This window comes from Apis cerana, linkage group LG15, assembly GCF_029169275.1.
Source record: "Apis cerana isolate GH-2021 linkage group LG15, AcerK_1.0, whole genome shotgun sequence".
NCBI lineage: Eukaryota > Metazoa > Arthropoda > Insecta > Hymenoptera > Apidae > Apis > Apis cerana.
The window spans coordinates 3,308,170-3,329,405 of record NC_083866.1 but is presented as its reverse complement, the minus strand read 5'-3'; the positions used below and the strand labels follow the sequence as shown (position 1 = coordinate 3,329,405).

Sequence of the window (21,236 nt, the reverse complement as noted above, 5' to 3'; positions counted from 1 at the left end):
AAGGTTCGAAGGGGAAGAATATCCTCATATTTAATTTTTGGGAAAATATTTTGCAACACTTTTCCTTTATTTATTAAATTAATTAATTCATTATATATTATTGTTATATTTATTATCATGTTTTTTTGTAAGTAATTATGTGAAGGAAAAGGTGTATAAAAAAATGTTAGGAATAGTAGATTAGGTGAAATAATGTTTATAGATATTTATGAATATTTATAAATATGATGGTAGTTAATATTTAGATTAAAATGTGATATGTTGGTTTCATTTATTGCTTTAATAATTGGGGATATTAAATGTACAATCTTTGGAATGTTAAATATTTCAGATAGTGGAAATTAAAGTAATTTGATACTTAAAGATAATTAGAAGTGCATACATATGGCATACATAAAGATAAGTGTATAGGTATGTAGTAAAGTATAATTAAAGATTATAGAGATTAGATAAGAAGAAAAACATGATTATATAATAAAGTTGCAGAATTGTAAAACTATAATATCACTACAGTATCGTTATTAAAAAAAATTGTAATTAGGTAGTTTTATAAAAATATCTTACAATTTAAATAATAAAAATAAATTTTAATATGCATAATTAATTAACTTTATAAAGTTCATTTTTTAAAATCATTATTTCAATTGTCAATAATTATGAATTAATATTCTCTTTAAATGTTTTATTAAAGAGTTTTCTATTTGAGTTCGAATGTGGTGTAAAGCATTTGGCCAATGATAGATGCTTTCTAAGTGAAGTGTCACTTGTTAAGATTTCATTAAAGGATGGGTGACACCATATGACGTTTTTTCCAAGGGATATTTGAATTCATTTCCTCTTCGATTATTAAGAGATAATTAGAGTTTCCAAAAATTGAAAAATAATTGTTGATTAATTAGACGTATTTTTCAAAATTATTCCTGAAAAAATCTTTATACCAACTATAAACATTTTTAGTGGTATTCTTCCAGTTCCAACTATTTCGTGGACAGTGTCCATCGAGAATCAGTGGTGAGAAAATAATCTACTTACCTTCTGCAAACTGTGTCTTCCCTCTGAGAGAGGTAATATCGCTCTAAAGTTCAGTAAACCGTAATGAAATTGGAACATAGAAAAATTTCTACGTTTGAGGAAGCAATTCTACCATGTAGTAGAGGATTCTATAGGGAGTGTTTTATATAGGGACAGAAACTACTCAATCTTTGAAGAAGGGAAAACAGTACAAAATTACATTATAGGAATTGCATATATATATATCTAAATGAATGTCACTATAATGACTTTTAAAAATTAAAAAATGCAAATTTCGAAAAACTTATTTCGCACAATAATAATAAGTATAATCATCGTGCCAAAAAGAGAAAAAAATATTAAAAATATTACATTTTATAATACATTTCCATCTCTCGCTGCATTCGAAACCAATAAACACATTTCAGAATTTCTCTTCGTTTCTTTATCTGAAATAGAACTTCCACAGATTGACTTCAATAAATGGAAAGCTTTCGCGAAATCGAGCTTCCCTTCCCCCTCTAATCCGGAAAACTAGACCGATATTCTTTCGATTCCATTTTACCAGTTATCGCGGCAGATGGCCGGGTGGACGGTTTTTGATTTTTCAAAAGGGATTAGAGAGCGATGCATCGGATTAACATAGTTCGCACGGTGCCGCGATCAAAATCTCCCTTTGTTCACCTATGTTTTTTTTATTTCCTTCCTTCTGGCCGCCGCGCGCGATCACTCGTCCGATTAATTTAATTTCCTCGCCGTGAGAAACACCACCGAGGTGTCAGAAATCATATTTTCCTGCTTCTCTCTCTCTCTCTCTCTCTCTCTGCGCTTTTCTTTTTCGATGTTCTTTTTTTTTCTTTCTTTCTTTCTTTCTTTCTTTCTTCAACCCCTTCGCGCCTCGTTGTTTCGTTTCGACTGGAAACGCATTCGATGGCCCATTGTACTCCAGAGAGAGACTCGTTCTCTCTATTTTAGTTTCTTTTTTTTGTTTTGTTGTTGCTGTTTTCTATGTTTCTTTGTTCCCTTCGGTGGAGGCTGTTCGATTTTCACGCCCGGGAGTACATGACGAATTTTCGAGTTACGTGAACAGACAAGGGCTGTCCTCGTGACGAGGAGGTCCGAGACGTGTTCCAGAGAAATTGTTCGGAACCGATTTGGTTGTTAGGGAGGGTCTTGTCTGATTTGAGTTCTGTTCGTGTTCGAGAAGCATCTCAAGAGATATATATATATTTTTTTTTGATGTTTAAAATTTTGTATGTTATTATTATTATTCTTTTTTCACGATTAAAAAATATAATAACAATGATAATTATATAAATTAACTATTTTATTGGTGGGATTTATTAATCTTGATACATTTAAGTAGAAGAGATATAATACTAATAAATACGAATTTGACTATGTTTCTCTTCTCTTTTCTTTTTCGTTAATCTTATAAATTATTATTAAATCAATATATATTAAACAATGATATAAATGAGTATTTATACTCTAAATTTCGTTTCCATTGAGTTTCTAAAATCAATAAAAGTAATAATAATTTACATACCTCTCAAACATTACCTATCGAAATCAACTTTCTATTCCGTTGAAAACGGCAAAAAAAAAAAAAAAAAATTTTTTTTCATATTCAACTTACACATAACGAATCCTTCCAATCCCCAAGATTAAATTGATTCAATCGCGTCTCTGCCGAGTTAATGGAAAATCCGATGCTTGTATACCGAGGATGATGATCCCCTAGTCGGGGGTCGATCAGGATTGGCCATCGAAGGATTTAGCGGCTAAGTATCATGCTCTTCAGTCTCCGCGTTGTTGTCTCTTACCCTCGACATGGCTGCTTGTCGAGTCAGCCGACCGTTAATTATTGACACGATATTCCCTTGCATAGGGAGAGGGTGGAGATACAGGCACTGTGCATTGCCCGCCAAGCGGAAAACGAAAGCGGAGAAGAAAGCTGTGTATATTAGGGCAGATGCTTGGCTCGCTTGTCAATAAGGGTGGCGAGCCTTGAGGCGCATATAATTAGTCAAAGTCGTTATTGGTCGGTGGTTAAACTCAATCGATTCGGTTGGATCGAGCATTTTTGAGATTTTTGAATTTTTTCTGAGAGAAATATATTAACTTTTTTTTATTTTTTATTTAGGTATATATATATTTATATTAAGTTTGTTTACATTATGCACATTTATATTCAGTTGAAATATAACAGTATCTAATATTTTTTTTTCTTATACAGAGGTATTTAAAGTAAAGATAGTATGAACTTTGAAGAGATCAAGGAATAAATGGAATTGAGGAAATTTTTAAATAATGAGTAGTTACTTATTTTTAATCGAACGTAGTTATAGCAGTTGATCTCATAATTTTTATGGAAGAAATTGAATTGTTATCGAGTTGAAGTCGAAATGGATATTATATGTATTCTTCCGTGTTCTTCCTGTTTAAATTTTTTTTTAAAATTCATTCTTGTATTAAAAATTTTTCTCATTGTCAGAGCTTACGCGAGGATGGAAAATGTCTGACATTTTTCACAGAGGACGGTCTCACAAACGGTTTCTTTAAATATTTTCCCGTACTCCAAGACACCCCGTGTATACTTTTGTTCTCTGGATGAAGAACTCGAAGAATCAAGTCGTTCTTTCCTTGTTTACGCCCTCGTTGCCCAAAAGCAATGTTTTGAAATATAAGGGGCGGTTTCGTTGACTGTCATTCTTTGTCCTACATCGAGCTCGGCGCTCCGGGCTTTCCTAATTCTTAACGCTGTTTCTTCAACTGAATATCACGATTTTATTACCATCATCATTCGGATAAATATCAATTTAATAAAAAGAATTCAGTTCGAGAATTAATAATAACGGGGAATAAAAATAGAAAGGATAATTTGAGATGCGTTTTCTCTTAGATATATATTTTGAAAATATCTAGATAAAAGAGTTTTATAACATAAATTATTTTTGATTAGACATCATCAAACTCTATAAGAATTTTCTCCATCTCCTTCAAAACGACATTCACAAATTTTTCTTTCTTCGTATCTTAGGAAATATTGAATTTTCATTTCTTTCAAATCTCTTCTTTATTCAGAAACAAAGATAAAAATGAACTTTGTCAATTTCAAAAATTTTATCTCTTTCCTTAACGTTTTTATATCTTTCTTTATGGAAAAATAATTCAAAATAAGAGAAACTATTCAAAAAATAGTCTAATAAAATCTAATGATCAATAACGAAATGAAAAATTATCGATTGAAAAAGGATTAATCAAAATTTGTTTTCGTTTTGTAGTTGCTGGAGGAGCAGAAAAAGTTCGACGACGAACTGCGGCGACAATTGAAATTGCAAGAACAGGTGCATGCCGATCATCTTCAGGAAACGATCACGTTGAAGGAAGAAGAAGCGGAGAGGAATCTTCAACGTGCGCTCAACGAGCAATCCGAGCAGGACAGTATAAAACACAAGGAACAACTCGCAGTTGTCATTGGAAGGCTACGTGGCGTTGAAGCTGCATTTAAGGGTGAGTACTTTTTTTGCATGTTTTTAGCTTGATAGTTTAAAAAAATAACGTAATGCAAATGTATTACGTTATTCTTATGCAAAAATTATATTTGGTAAAGAGAAGTGTTACAAAGTATAATTAGAATTGAATATTGAAAGAGTATGAATATTGAATAGAGTATGTTTCAAAATATAATTACTTTAATTACAGAGAAAGAGTTTGAGAGTTCATTTTTCGTTGATTTTCTGTCTTGTAGAATATTTAATAGAGATAATAATCAGGGTTGTTTTAATATTTTGGAATTGAAAAATTAGATGAGTTCTATAACCATTTTATAGTTTCAATTCAACAAGTCTAGCTTTAAGTTTTTTCAAGTTTTAAAAAGTGATCTGCATCATAAATTTCACAGAAAGTTTTTATAAAATTGTTTAATTTATTTAGCATTAGTGTTTTAGAATTAAAGTTTAGAAAAATCTTTAGTGATTCTATTTTGATTTTTATATGTAGATTGAAATAAGTTTGTAAAAATCTTAAATAGGTGTAGAAAGTAGCTTGAAAGATTAAAATTAGTTTTTTCAATAAATAACTTATCAAATTTTTATTGATTCATTTTCAAAAAGAATAATGATAAAAATTTGTCAATATAGGATGTTGATATAAGATGTTTAATTTTTAAATTTGACAAGGAACAAAAAAATACATGATATCAATATTCTAATCTATGAAAATTACATTTTTCATAAAGGAGAATATTAGAATTTTAAATGAGTTAGTTTTTATTTTATGAAGTAACAATCTTCAAACCAAATTCTTCTTTTAACAAGCTTCTTATAAGAAGTTTTCAACTTTCTTTTAAAGTTATCATCAAGTGATCTTTTAATTTAAAAATTCATGAGAATCAGTATAAAATTTCAATATATATTCCTGAAGTGTATATTCAAAAATTCAATTATTTAATAATGGTAAAAATTATCTTTTTAAATCTACGTCTTTTCATTAAATTTGAATAGTAAATGATTAACAAAACTCTCTTTCTCTCTCTTTTTTGAAATTAAATAATGAAAGGATTTAATAAAAAATTCTAATAAAAGATTCTAAAGATCTATAGATCAATAATTATAGAATTATAAAAATATGCTTAGATGTGTAATATAAAATGATAGCACACTTTTATTATTCATCATTTGAATTTATACACATCAAAGTTCCCAATGTAAAAATTCTACAATCACCTCATCTTCTTAGGCAAATCTAGAAAAAAAGAGAACCAATTAATCAAAATAATATTATTTCATAATGATACTTATATAATTCCATAAAACGTTTCAGTTTACGAAAGATTCAGTAAAAGTTACAACATATTTCAAAGTTGCATGCATAATACAGCTTTTAATTTCCTTTGCTCGTTCATTTCGTTTGGCCTGTGGGCAACTAAAAAACCAAACGTAAGTTTCTGGCAACGTCTTTGTCGCGTTCTATTATCTGGTTGCTTAATTACACGAGCAAAAAGACAGATCTTAAGTATTGTCTCCTCCCAGAGACGTCTGATCCCACGTTGACCCTTTCTCCTTTGTCTCCTCCGCGCAACGTGATATTTTAATTATTTGGGATGGATACAAATAAACTAAAATAAAATTTTTTCACGAATCTGGAATAATTCGTATAATCAGATCGTCTATTTTTTTAATTGTATTTATTTATAGAAATTTTTCCCAATTATTTAATTTATAGAAATTTATGTTCATACTGTTGTTTAAAATGTGTAATTGGCTTATGAATTAAGTCTTATTATTGAATGGCTTGTGCAAAATCGAATTTTTATGAATACAATTAAAAAAAATGGAGTTTATTGTTCAAACATTATCAAGTATTGTATTTTGGATATTTGCATGATAAGATGATGCAACAGGGTAATGAAATAAAATTGATTATTCGTTGTAAAAAATCGTAAAAAGCAAGAAATAACTTTTTTTAATTAAATGAATTCAACATGTGATTATAATTCGACCCTTTGGGACTTGACAGTTTGCGTAAAATGAAGAAATTACTCGGGAGACTGTTCGTGGTTGAATTTCCCTTGAAACTTTTGAATTAAAAAGATCGAGCGAATTACGGTTCCTTTTTGTGGAATAATGATATTAATATCATTTCTTTTTTTTATTTGTTGAAAAGTATAATTTTTGGAACGAGACATTTTAAATAATCAATTACATTATACTCTTAATATAAGTTTTTTTATTTATTTATTATTCATCAGTCTTTTTTTTTTTTGACAGAGATGATTAATCATAATTAAATTTTACCAATCTTTTAAAACGATCAACGTAAAAATTTAATTTCGAATTTAATTTTATTCTAATTAATTTATAGAAATATTTCGATTCATTTCATCTTAAACGAAATTATCGTATAACAAAAAATATAAATTTCAAACAATTTTCTTTATTTTTATCATAATTTCACTCGAATTATTCTCACAAAAGAACAGAGACACGTGCACGTATTTCCAGAAACGGAGCAAAGTAAACGAAGTTAAACTAAAGAGGGACAGGTCTCGGAGAAAAATCTTATTTTACTTATTGCCACTATAATTTTTCTGGTCGGCCAGAAAGGAACAGAGCACACGTTTCCTTTACGTGATCGAACGAGGAGGAGGAGGAGGAGAAACCACCCCTCATTAATATTCCGTGGTATCGTGGGCCCACCTTCGTATTGGAAACGATATAATAATATTTTTTCGTACCTATTTTAAACGTTTCCATCGTTTAAAATCGCCTCTCTGTGCCTGTGGAATTCCACGCCAGAGCAACGTGATTTTAATAGCTTCTGATCGCTGGCGGAGGGGTTGGTGGTGGAGGTTCGTTGAAATTAATAAAAGATGTATTTGAGCCATGTATCTTTTCCTTTTTGTCTTTCCTTTTCCTGTTTGGAGGAAAGATCAAAGTTGGATATTGAAGAAAAATTGTGATATTTTTTTTTTTAATTAATTGTAAACAACGCGATTTTAATCGCTTTTGAAAAATCATTAAACTGGGATGTTATTAGGAGATTCTTTATTTCTTGTAGGATTTAAAAAAGTTGAATTAAAAATGTGTGGAGAATATTGAAAATAATTTTTCAGTAAAAATTTGCAGGATAAAATTATTTATTTATTCAAATATTTTTTTTTTGTTTGCATTGTAAACAGCATAATTTCGATAACTTCTGAGAAATTAAATTATTGATTTGTTCCTTTTTATAAGAAAGATCAAAATTATGGAATAAAAATGAATTGTGATTTTTTTAAATTGAAATTAATATAAAATTTATCTACTCATTTCTAAGAAATATTTATTTAACGAATGCGAATTTAAATTTTCTTTCTTAACTTTTACTTTTGTAAACCTTTCATCTCGAGAAACCATTTAAAACCTTCCCTTTGCTTTATTGCGAATAGAATTTAAATCGGATTAATTCACGAGTCTCGTTTAATACACTTCCGGGGTGACGTGTCTTCGAAGATTAATGTTCGATTAACGAATATAACTTTCGTGGGATATCCGCGGCATTCTTCTCTTCAACTCGGAGACCTCTTCTGTTTATCTTTGAACATTCTGTCGTCGTTTTAATGTATATCGAAGACGCATAGTCTCGAGAGAGTGAATTTCAAGTGGATGGAAATTTTAATATCGAACCTTGAGGAATTGTTGACGGAATATTTTTAATTTTTTAATTTAGCGGATAACGATATTGGATAAAATAGATTATGAATATTTGAATTTTTGGGTAACGAATATTAAAATGTATATTTTTAATTTTTTAATAATAAATAGTGATAAAAATTTTTGGATTTTCATTATATAAAAAAAGAAGTAGTAATTCTTTATTATACATTTATATATATATATTTTATATACATTTGTTATTAAAATATTGAAAAAAATTCTTCAAAATTTTCACGTTTCTTAAAAAAAAAATTTCATAATAAGCTTTTGTGATATATGCTCTGTGATTAAAGCATAATACTACAAAAAGTGGAAACTCTATTAAAGAGAAGAAATCTGCATAATCAGGTAGAATAGAATTTTTCTTTAAGACTTTCAATTTTCTTTTCTTAAATCTCTGTTTCTTTTTATTGGAAACACACATGATATTTTTTCATGTGCTATTATAAAATGATAATTCAACTTGGCAAATAAATTTTTCAGAAACTATTAAATTGTTTTTAAAGTCTCTTAAGAATGTATGAATGGTTATGAAATGATTTCTCGTATAAAATCGCATAAAAATTTGCCACCTTTTTACGAACAGTGGAGATGATACTTTTCTCCTTCGTTGAAATCCCTTTATACTTACGTGGGTATTTATTGCGAAAGAATATTGCCGTTTTATCGAGAATTACTTCTCGAACAGATATGATGTAGCTTTCTAAAAAGAAACGTGTAACGGAAAAGTGGATCTCTTTTTGTGCGAAAAATCTTTGAAGAAGAAAGTTAGAACAAGGGAGATGAGAACTCTTTTTATTGTTTCTTGATCTGGAAATAATTTCGAAATAAAAAACGTTGGAATATTTTAAATATTAAGCTAAATTACGAGTCTTTTTTATTTATTTATTTTTTTTTTGAGTTAAGATTAAATTGAGCAATAATGTCCAATAATTTCTGAGAGAGAAACTGTTTTAAAAGTGTTGTAAAATACAATGATGATATTTTGTATATATCTCCACTCTTGTTTTCATATTTCTTTCTTCTTTTTTTTTTTTAAGGATTTTCTTTTTCTAATAATAAAATACAAAGAAGAGATAAAATGCTCGACAATGATGAAACGCAAAATTATGTTAACAAAAAGTTTATTTATTAAAGGCTTTCTTCTTTCTGCAAAAAGAATAAGATGTCGATTTTATGAAGTTGAAAATGATGAAATAAAATTTTTCGACACGGATGTAACTCGTTTAGAATCTAGGTCTTTGAGTTCTACTTGTACATTTATGTGTGAACATCATCCAATATCGTAAAATATCCAGTATCCTGGATCTTAGAGTAACCTTGAGACTCAAATTTTTAGCGAGAAAAACTTTAGTGAGAAAAATTTACAATATTTTTTAAATAGGTCATGCTTTGCCTTCGTATCTCGTTGGATATTCAAGAAAAACTCGTTTCAACTTTTTTTTTTTTGTAACAAAACTCTTTTTAATTTTTACGGAAATCCTATGGAATAATAATTGGACTTATCACAATGCATTTCATATCGCACTTTTTTTTAATGGATAGAAAAGGCTTACGAAACAAAGAAAGAAAGACAGAGAGAGAGAGAGAGAAAGATACACAACTGCCCTCTCGAGACTCATTAACGAAATTAATCACGTGGCGGCGAATTTAAATTTAAAAATGGCTTCTGATGCGCGAGAAAAATAAAATAACAGTCAATGAAAATTATAATTAAATATCGTATTAAAAATACGAAAATCGTAAATACGTAGTGACGAAATTCAAAATGGCGTTCTTCCATTCTCAAGAATTCCTATACGTCAATCCCTAGAAAATCCCTAGATAATCCATATAATATATCAACGCAAAAAAAGTTAATTCAAACTTTCCGTCAATTCAATATTATCGTTTCAAAAACACGAAAAAAAAAAAAAAAAAAAAAAGAAAGAAAAAAGAAAAAAAGAGACCATATTCAAATGGTAGAACGAAGTTTCCAAATGAGCTGCTGTAACCGAGCATCCAGAACGACAAAAACAACGGCAATAAATCCGCGGTACCGGTATAATGGCGATGTTTCCGGGCTAGTTTCGGCACAGAGTGAGCGCTTGATAGTTCCCTGGACAGTTGGAGGATGATGAAGAGATGGAGACAGGTCGAGGAAGAGGAGTAGTGCGGTTTTACAAGCTCGTCGACCATGCTAACGTATGCATCATGTGGCGCAATTATAACTTGTGCCTTTTCTCTCTTCTGGGGATTGGCAATGTTTAAATATCTCTTGAAATTGGATCGAACCTTTCTCTTTTTTTTTTCCGGCCATTTTGAGGTTAGGTTCGGTTAGACCATATCTTGTTTGATTCTTCCGGAAGAATTCCAATTATTTATTGAAATTTAATTTTTCTTAATTAATTATATGGGGATTAAATTATTTTCCAGAGAATGGAGGTTCTAGGGAAAAATTTTTCGCGTTATAAATTCAATTTCTTAAATCCTTTTATCTTCACCCATAAAAGCAGTGAAATTTTGACGATGTTGGCAGATCGTTAAATTTTCTAAAGGATCGATTTAAGGGAGCACGACACTTTCAGGATTCGACCATTTTTATTTTTATGGTGTAATAAATTTTTTCTTACAAAATGACAATTTAAATAATTTCGAAAAATTGAAACTTTTAATCTAATGAATCGATGCGAAGATTTCTTAAGATATGTAGAATAGTCCAGATATCTCGCTCTATTAAACAACTTGTACCTCTTATCGTGTCGACGCAACATGCAAATACAGGCGTGAACAGGCCAATGAGAATTCTTTTGAATTTTGAATATGGATTCGCAGTGAACACAGGTGCGGTATGCAGATGTGCATTGCGGTGCCCGTTCGTATATTTTCAACGAGTATGACCCACGATCCTCCTAGTTTTCCTTTGAAATTTAAGCTTTCCACGTTAGGGTTCTATACATACCAACCCATTCTTCGATGAATATTTCATTGATCCTTGTGATCATCGAAGTAAACCTCTCGTTTCTGTTCTTTATTATCGGTACATACGCGTTCTTTAATACAAGAGAAAACTTTAAACTGTATCTTTGTTTTATCTTCTATGCAGTAATCGTAGGTGCATTTATTTTTGCGTGAATTTTATGATTTCTTTCCGTAAAGGGATTCCAACCCCTTTAAATTTAAAAAAAATAAATAAACAAGGACAAATACGATTCCTTAAAGGAGAAGAAAAACGATACAATTTTTATGGCGCACCATTCGTTCTCCTTTTAACCCAAAAGAGGTTATCTCGAGTCATATATCTTCGTGTTTGAACGAATCGTCCATTTTGCGGTGACAGATTATCTTTACCATCCCGGAATAAAGAAGGCTCGATTGGTTTTCGGCTCCCTTCGAACCCATCCCGATTAATCTTTAGCCATCCCCTTGCTCTTTAAACCATCCCTTTCCCTTTTTTGGTATAGCAACTTTGAATTTAAATAAAAAGAAGAAGAAGAGCGAGGGAAGCTTAAATGTTTTCCAATGAGAAAAAGCAAGACGAAAGTGACCAGCGGAGAAAATTGAAGATTCTTGTCTCGCAAATGAAAGGAGGAAGCTATTATTTATCTGGAGAATGTTTTGCAAAACAAATAGTTTATCGAGAATATTTTTATTCGAGTAAATATATATATCATTTCTCTCTTCCAAGTACAATACAGTGAAAATTTAATTCTTTTGTTATGGTCATGTGTAATTGCACTTTATTTTATTTGCGTATATACTTTTTGCTGCAAATTACTTCATGTTTATGTATAATTTTTTAAATCATTTTAAACGATTTTTGTAGCTCGTTATATATTCTTTTTTTAAAAAAAAGTATTAATTTTGTAAAATTTCGTTTCGTGGAATCTTGGTCTTGGTATGATTTTTTATCCACCCACAGAAAAATTTATATTTCTAAATCCTTCACTTTTAACGTAACGTACTTATACACGTACTTTATTCGTCGAACACCTCGACACTTTTCCTCTTTTTCATCGTTGATTCGTCACGATGGCGCGTAACGATGGTGGAGGAGGATCGTGGAAACGAAGGGGAGGAATTTTTACAGCCGCCGCTTGGATAAATCCGCGCCGAGGAGGATAATGGCCCATCCGGTTGGGAACGATGGAAAATCAAAAAGCACGAGGGACGAGGCGAAATTGATTGGCCCATATCGGCGAGGAGATTGTCGTTCTGCCTTTTTGTCCGGTGCCGGGGCTGACATTTATTGCTTGCAAAAATGTTTTCGTGCCTCTCCCTCCTCTGTGTAGCTGTTGTATAATCGAAGATTGAACGATCGTTCCCTTTTTGGGACCTTTAATAACAATTCCAACAATTAATTGTCAGTATGTATTTCTTATTTATTTTCCATCTTTGATTGATTTAAATAATATTTATAATTCAGAAAAATTCTTTCTCACTTTTCTTTGTGTTCCAATAGAAGTATGATTTAAAGTTCAAAAGAAAAATTTTTGTATAACAATTCCAACAATTAATTGTCAGAATGTATTTCTTATTTATTTTCCATCTTTGATTGATTTAAATAATATTTATAATTCAGAAAAATTCTTTCTCACTTTTCTTTCCAATTTGAAAATTGGAATTTGAAATTAAAGGAAAATTAAAAGTATGATTTAAGAGAGGTTCAAAAGAAAAATTTTGATATAACAATTAATTGTCAGTGTGTATTTTTTATTTACATTTATTTTCCATCCTTGATTTAATATTTATAATTCAATAGAAAATTCTCTCGTCTTTGTGTTGCAATTTTTGAAAATTGAAGGGAAATTAGAAATATGATTTAAGAGAGGTTCAAAAGAAAAATTTTTGTATAACAATTCCAACAATTAATTGTCAGAATGTATTTCTTATTTATTTTCCATCTTTGATTGATTTAAATAATATTTATAATTCAGAAAAATTCTTTCTCACTTTTCTTTCCAATTTGAAAATTGGAATTTGAAATTAAAGGAAAATTAAAAGTATGATTTAAGAGAGGTTCAAAAGAAAAATTTTGATATAACAATTAATTGTCAGTGTGTATTTTTTATTTACATTTATTTTCCATCCTTGATTTAATATTTATAATTCAATAGAAAATTCTCTCGTCTTTGTGTTGCAATTTTTGAAAATTGAAGGGAAATTAGAAATATGATTTAAGATGTTCAAAAGAATATGAAAAGAAGTAATTCAGATTATTTGTTCAAATTAAACGAATTATAATTTAATAATAGTAGTTCAATAGATGTTACTATAATAATATCTTTTTGTAATGTCGATTTATTATTAATTTTAACTCAAGGATATTGAGAAAAGTCATCGAGATAATGAATCCGATATTTAAAATCAGAAATTCGGAAAACACGAAAATTAATGATATGATTGATCGTAAAATGGTAAATTGAATTTATCATATTAATTTCTGGAAATTACGTGATACACAATCGCGTATACAATTTTTTTTTTTATTTTATTTTCGTTTATCTCGTTCATCGTCTCTCCAGTATTTCTGCAAAGTGCAACGAGACACGTGCACACGATGACGTTCGAAGCATAGTGCAGCCATACACAGATTGTACATACTAATATATAATAATTAATTTCATTCATTATCTGTTAACAGGGCTTCCACATCCCTGATCCTTCAAACAATCTAATTGAACGTGAAAGCTATTCTATATGTACACGTGCCCTTTAGTATTCTGATTTTGGAAATTTTCAGGATATTGAGAAATTTTGAGCAATTTTTTTTCCCCTCGTCGTATTGAAAATAGAAATATTTTATTCATATGACAATTTTGGAATTATTATATAAATTTCGTGCACGTAGCAATTGTATGATGATAGATACAGTTTTTTAAAGATGCAATGAGTCGTGATAAATTAATTAAACGTAATCGTGAAATACCTTAATAATTTTGTGATAAAACGATATCGATATAAAGTATTGCACTTTTATTATTATATTTAAAATTGGAGCGAATGAAAAGTGATCAATTTTGAAATAAATATCGTTCGATATTTTATAAAAAGTTTTTACTATATAAAATTTGTAGAAGGTAAAGAAAAAAATTAAATTAATAATTCTTCTGCAGGCGATAACATTTTATTTAAAGACAGAATGTACAACTTATATTTTGCAAAATGAATATTCTATAAAGACAAACCGTCCCATAGTTAAATTTTCTTACCCTTTTTTGAAAATTCACAAGCTCGTATCGCGTTTTCATAAATTTTCATAATTTGAAAGATGGAAGAAAATATTTCATATTCATAAAAAGTGCCCTTGGTATACCAAGATGAGATTCTTCAAGGATTCCCTCTCCAGTACATATTATTATTATTTCACATCTGTTGAGGAGACACGTTGAGAAAGACAAGGACAATTCTATTGTACAAAAAACGAAAATCGATTTAAAAAAGTGTTTTTTTTTATCAAGCTACAAAATTATTGATTTTTCAGAATTTCGTTATTAATAATTCAATTCAATTTTGCAGCAATCGCATATACTCCTCGTATTTTTATTCACTCGACACAGATATTTATTTTTCATAATACGATATTTTCCCTTGCATCCTCTCGCCGACGTCTCAATCGTGCAATTATATATAAATTTCTTTTCGTTTCAACAAAATAGAATTCACCGAAAGTAACAGATGAATGAACGAGTATCGCAACTTTCGATTTTCTTCGGCTTCTCTTCTGCTGCTGATAAGTCTGAAATAATATAAAAAAAAAATTCGAATCCTCTTAGAGCGAGATAGCGATTCCTTTCATCCCTGTTTCCACCCTCGTGGCCGCGATTAATCACCCGAGTAATTAAGCGTGAACCGTGTCCAGAAATTACCGGCGTTATTCGGTTTGTCAATTAGCGCCCAATGCACGCCCCCCTCTTGTAACACCTTCCGAAAACCGCAGCTCAGTTTTTCGAAACTTTTCGAAAAAGGTTTGCGGACTCGAAATCCAGTATAACGCTATGATTTTTCTTTTCGTTTCGTTTCACGGTAACGAGAGATTTGTTTGAAAAATTGTTTTTAAAAAATTTTTTCTAAATAATATTTTTTTACAGCAACAATACAAAGACAAATTTAATTTTTGGTCGACGAAAATTTTGAGAAATGATTTTTGAAGAAGACTTTGTAAAAAGTTAATTTATGAATAAATTCTAACTAATTTTTTTTTAATTTCAACTCTTTATTTCTCGTATTTTCTGTTTGAACGAAGGCAAATTTGATCGTCCCTTTCTATTTAATTGAGATAATTTGATGATATTTCGTTAATTAAAAAGGGTCGGTGGTAAATATCTCGCGTCTTCTTCAAAGAGATCGTGAAGGAGTTGAATCGTTACATTACATGAATTTTTTAAAAAAATCTTTCGAGCGTAAATGTAGAAAATTATTTCGTTGAACGATATTCCGTGACGAGATATTTAATTCAAAAATACGAAAACGTTTCTTAATTGGTACTAATTATCACTAATTTCTTTTTTATCGTTAAAAACATTTATTATAAAATTATTGAAATTTCCTAACTCTTTATAGATATAATACAATAATATCTTTGTAACATTCCGTTACACACATACTATTATAAACGTCATAATTTTGAAAATATTGTTCTTATATACTCTACATTTCATCATCACATTAAAAAAAAAGAATACTTAAACCATCCAATTAAATCCAATTTTCTAAAAAATTATTACCAAATTTCAAATTTTCTCCCCTAATCAATCCACGCCTGAATCATCGTGTTCCAACAAACATCATAAAAACACTGCAAACACAAACAATCGCAGACATAAACAAGCGTAGACATCGTTAGAACAAAAGCCCCATTCCGTGAATGTTCACAAAAAGCATCGAGCAGTTCAAAGGGCTCGTTGAAGCACGAATCAACCACTCCAACTAAACGTCGCTCGATTAAAGGGGTGATTAAACTGACCAACAAGAAGTTGGCAACTAGTCATGATATCTAGTTCAACGAGCCATCTCTTTCTTGGAATATATATATATATATGATAAAGTGGAAAAAGAAGAAAAAATATGGAGATTTATTACGATGTACCGTTATCAATATCCCACTCCCGGGTTATATTGTCATTCTCATTACGATTAATTAACGCCCACGACGATAAAGCGACCCGTAAGCGATGAATCGTATTTAACCCGGTAATTAATTATCCAGGCGGCCTGTTGTTCGAACTTTTCGCACCATTTTGATATAATTTAGGGGCGAGGCGTATATTGCCTTTTTATGACTCTCCCTCCCTTTTTTTAAAATTAAAATTAATAAATTATCGATAAATTGATTTATGGATGGAATTTAATTTCACGAAAAATTGTACTTTGCTAATTGCGATATGGTTATCGTGACAACATTGTACGATAAATCAATATTCGGTTGGATGATAGAGGAAAGGGAATTTTGTATTTTCTTCAAGGTTGATTATCGAGTATATGTATTTTAGTTATACTTGTTATACTTTCATCATTGGATATTGAATTTCTTAGTCGGTGTTATAAAGCATGTATATACACGTACACACGTATTTCCATTTTGGAATGAACTTTAATCACGATGTAAAAAAAGAAGGATTAGGTTTCTTAGGAAACCACACACGTCCATATTTGCGATTGAAAACTGCAAAAAAGTGGTAACAAATTATTAATTAACCGTATTATTCACTTTTCCACTTCATCAAACATCTTCAAACATCCATAATGATCAATCTCAATTTCGAAATCCATTGAATTGGCGAGGATAATTGCTCGATATTTCAATGAAAAAGTGCAACCGAGTTAACCGAGTTGTCCGTCAAACATGTTCAAACATCTTCAAACGTCGATGCAATATTTTTTAGCACGAAAAAGCACGATAACCGACACTTGGATAATCGTAAAGCACTTTCGATCCGAGGCTTTCGTTTCGTTTCGAAACAATTTTATATCCTTGACTTTTGGATCGTGCGAAACGGATGCTTTTTCGGGAATTTGCCATTTTTTCGCCAACCCTCGGGGAGAAAAAAGAGCGGCGCAGTGTTCATATCGACGGGAAATCGATTCGGTCGGCTCGGATTCCGTCCTTTTGTTGCTTCGCCCGTCGCTCGTTTCGTTGTGAAACAAGGTCACGCGGTTAGGAGAGAGAGGGTGGAATGGGGCTGGAATGCAGGGATGGGGAGAGGGGGATAAAAATTGTTAGAAGGAAATATTGGTATACGCTGAAGAGATAAAGTGGAATTTGAAGACGTTTGGAAGATTAAGTTATTATAAGGGGTTACTTTTCCAAATAAAATTTCGTTTCTTATTTTTTCCTCTTTAATTTCAGTACACGAATTTTAGTTCGAGTAATCTTTTTCTTTTTTCTCTTCCTTATAATTTTACGCAATTCAAAGGGATTTAATTAAAATTAAACGGAATGATCCAAGAAGGAATAAAGAAAATATCCAAAACGTTAATAACACTCAAGTAAAAAAGAACTTGAGACTCGAAAGTGATTAAAGAAAAACATTTAGAATCCCGAAAAGAGGAGAGGAGGGGCGATTAAACGGAATAAAAGGTGTGAGGGGATCAAGAGGGAATCGAGATATACGGATAGAAAGAATATATATATAATATAATATCTCGAGTATGAAAAGAAAACGAAAAGAAAGGAAATAGCGAAAGAATTATAGCGGGCAGAAAGTGACGTGAAAAACGGCGGGGGAGGATATAAAGATGAGGCAAAAAACAGGAGAAGAAAAAGAAAAAAGAAATAGAACGAATAGAGAGAATCTCTCCCAAGGCTATTCTATAAGGGCAACAGCGGTGAGAGCAGTGAAATGGGGGTAAAGCATGACAGGAGCTTGATGGGTGGAAAATAACCTGACAAACAGGGGGTGGTAAAAAGGGAAAAGTAACAAAGGAGGAAAGGAGGACTGAAAGAAAGATGGTACGACTAAATTGGAAGAGGTATGAATTGCGCGATAAGGGGCCGAATATCAAAGATGCTCGAGATTCTTTCGGCTGTAACTGGCGAAAGGATGAACAGCGTGGAAAGAGGTGAAATTATGGAAATATCGAAGGGCATAACCTCGAGCATCCACCTGTCGAAATTCAGAAAAGCTTCGAGTCGAGAAGTAATCCCTCGCCGGTTTAACTTCGGTTTCTAACGCGCGCCACCCTCATAAACAATGAACACCCTGCAACGACAGCAGGCCTTTATCCTTGAAACGGTCGTGTCGCGTTGGACGAGGTGTAAACGCGGTTGTACCAATAGGAAACGATATAATATAAGGAAGATTGAGGTTGTGCAATGGAATTTATTGTAGCATTCCAATTCAATTATAATTAGAAATTATTATGAAGATGAGGTATACTTGTACTTCTTGAACCTCTGATGATTTTCCAAAATCACATTTGGAGCTCTTGCTCTCCTTGCAGGGGATGGACGAATCTGCCCTCTTAATCGCAAGAATAGGAATGTCGAAGAGTTTGTTTCGAAACGATAGTTCGAAGACAGAAGTTCTCGAACGGGGTAGAGAACCTCAGAACATTTTCAGAGCTTTTGTTTTTATCCCGCGCGCCACCCACTCCTCAATTTAGCGTCCTTGAAACTAGGAAAAAACCGATGGATGACGTTGGACCAAACTTTCGAAAATGAGGAAGAATTAGGTTAATCCGAGGAGGAGAAGAGAAGAGCTCGAAAGAGAATGTCTCGAATCGTTCCAAATTCCCGATAACATCCGCATAATTACGTAATCTCCGCCCTTTTTATGGAACCTCGAACTGGTCCCGAAAGCCGGTCGAAGGTTTCTCGTCTGGCTGTTCCACTCGAATGGGCTCGTGCTGTGGCGGGAGGGAATAACCACCACCCAGCGGCGACATGTCCAGGGAAAACAGATTCGTTCCAGCCGGTGATTCTTGTTTAGAGGAGGGCAGCCATCTTTTTATTATAATCGGGTTACGACCGAGTTCTCCGCCCCTTCTTTGCGATTTTATATCATGTTTGTCCATGCTTGACGAACGATATATTCTCTTACGAATTTTGATTTGTTTTTGCGAACGAGAGCTTTCGTTTCGGCTGAATGAATATTTGAAAAATGGCAAATGTTATATATATATATCGAATCACGGTGTGACTCACTTGAATGGGGAATGAAATTTCGCTCAATTGTCCCGTAAACTGCGGAACGTGGTCTGTAATAAAAGCAAGATCAAGTAGTAAAAGAGACGTTAAACGGATCGCTAAGTTTCTTTCTGGATGGAAAGAATACATCTAATTTCGCTGGGATAATAAAAGATGTAACGCGATGTCGAGGAGAGATATCGTGGAACGAGTCGCAGTTGATGGAAATGAAAACGATAAGGGTTGGTTCATGGTGATAATAAAAAAAGAGAAAAAAAGAAGAGAGAGGAGAGAAATATTTCACTCGAGCATTTCCAAGAACGAAAAGAAGTTGGAAGATGGTTTATGGATTAATCTTTTGATCATTGTAAAGTATTCGTTTATTTATTTGTTTGTTTTTTTTTTTTTTTTTGACAAATATTTAATTGCTCGAGGAAAATTTTCATATTATATTAATAAATTTAATCATTTTTATTTTATACATTATACATCATGTTTATACATTATTTCGTTCTTATATTTATAAATATATTTTTTAGATTAAGATATGACAAAAAAAATCGACAACGATTAATTTCCTTGACAGAATTATCCTTACTTCATAATTCAAAATTAATTTGATTTTCAGAATCTTCAAATTTTCCAAGTTTCGTAATTGTAAAAGTTTCAAATTTTACTTAAAAAAAAAAAAAGGAACGAGTTGAACAATCAACGAGAGATTTCGCGTGTGTCATTTTCGAAAAACAATTTGTACACGATTGGCGCGATTCCGTAGTGTGCATTCGAGGTGGAGGGTAGCGAGCTGTGAAATTCGGCCGTCTAATTTAATTTACCCCATGCAATTTTTCGATCATCCGTGAACCCGTATCCCCTGGGGATACGCTGTCGCATCGCGAAACAACCGTGTGAAACACGCTTTCATCCTCTGGCCAACGTTTAAAAACGAGCAATCGTTGTGAACTTGTGTAAAGTCCCGATTAACCGATTAAAATAATTTTTCGTCTTTATTATCCGTCGATAAATTGGCAATCTATGTAATCGATCGATGAATTTAATCGAAGAAACGTCAATGAGAATTTGTTTAAAAATTGAGTGAAAAAGGCGAGATTAATTTCAAATTATACGATTTTCAACCGTGTATTTATCCTATTGATTTTCCAATAAGAAAAAAAAAGGAAAAACCTCAAAAGAATATTCATTTCCCCGAACGATCGAGTTTTAATCAGAAACTGCGAAATTCTATATAATCCTCTTCGATTCGATGAACTGGCCAAATCGACCAATCGTGCAAGCTGTTTCACCGGTCAAGCCTATCGTTAATGTCGGCCACGAAGAAAAACGAGATCTATCTGGATCAAGTGCCCTTGTACCAGGTTGATTTATTATACGCGTCAATCTTCGAATAACTTCGAAGTAACCCCGTTTCGTCAACAGCGCCATCTTTTCGAGGCGCGATATTCAGACGATCGAATCACGACTGAGAGAGAGAGAGAGAGAGAAAGAGATCGATCATTGGATTTTTCGAAGGTGAAAAGAAAAGTTGTTTTGGAATTTGGATTCTTATTTTTTTTTTGTTATTTTTTTGTATAAATGTTTCTCAATTTTTTAAATTTTAAAAGTTTTTCAATTGGATTACCTTTTTCTACTATTTAGAATTATTTATTTTAGATCGTTGTTGAGTTTCAGAAATTTTTTTTTCATCCCTCCAGTTCAAAAATCTTCAATGTTCATTCGATTCAAAATTTGATATAATGAAATACTTTTTACACCGTCGATCGAAATATATTCAAATAGGATAGTTTAATTATTTCCGTTATTAATGGAGGACGATATGATACGCAGGGAACGAAGATAAAATTTTCAATTAAAAGTCGATTCTATCATACGAATTAAAAATTGATTCTGGCTATCGAATG

At 31.5% G+C, this 21,236-nt stretch overlaps 1 protein-coding gene across 24 annotated transcripts in view; it reads left to right on the top strand.

Annotated features, from left to right (window-relative positions):
* The window catches only part of LOC107998030 (MICOS complex subunit Mic60), a 52,718-nt gene that overhangs the window by 8,714 nt on the left and 22,768 nt on the right, over positions 1-21,236 (top strand). For all 24 annotated transcript variants that reach the window (XM_062085577.1, XM_062085594.1, XM_062085596.1 and 21 more), the window contains one exon: positions 4,299-4,527. In XM_062085577.1, the coding sequence (XP_061941561.1) occupies positions 4,299-4,527 (229 nt within the window). The remainder of the gene's footprint in view (positions 1-4,298; positions 4,528-21,236) is intronic.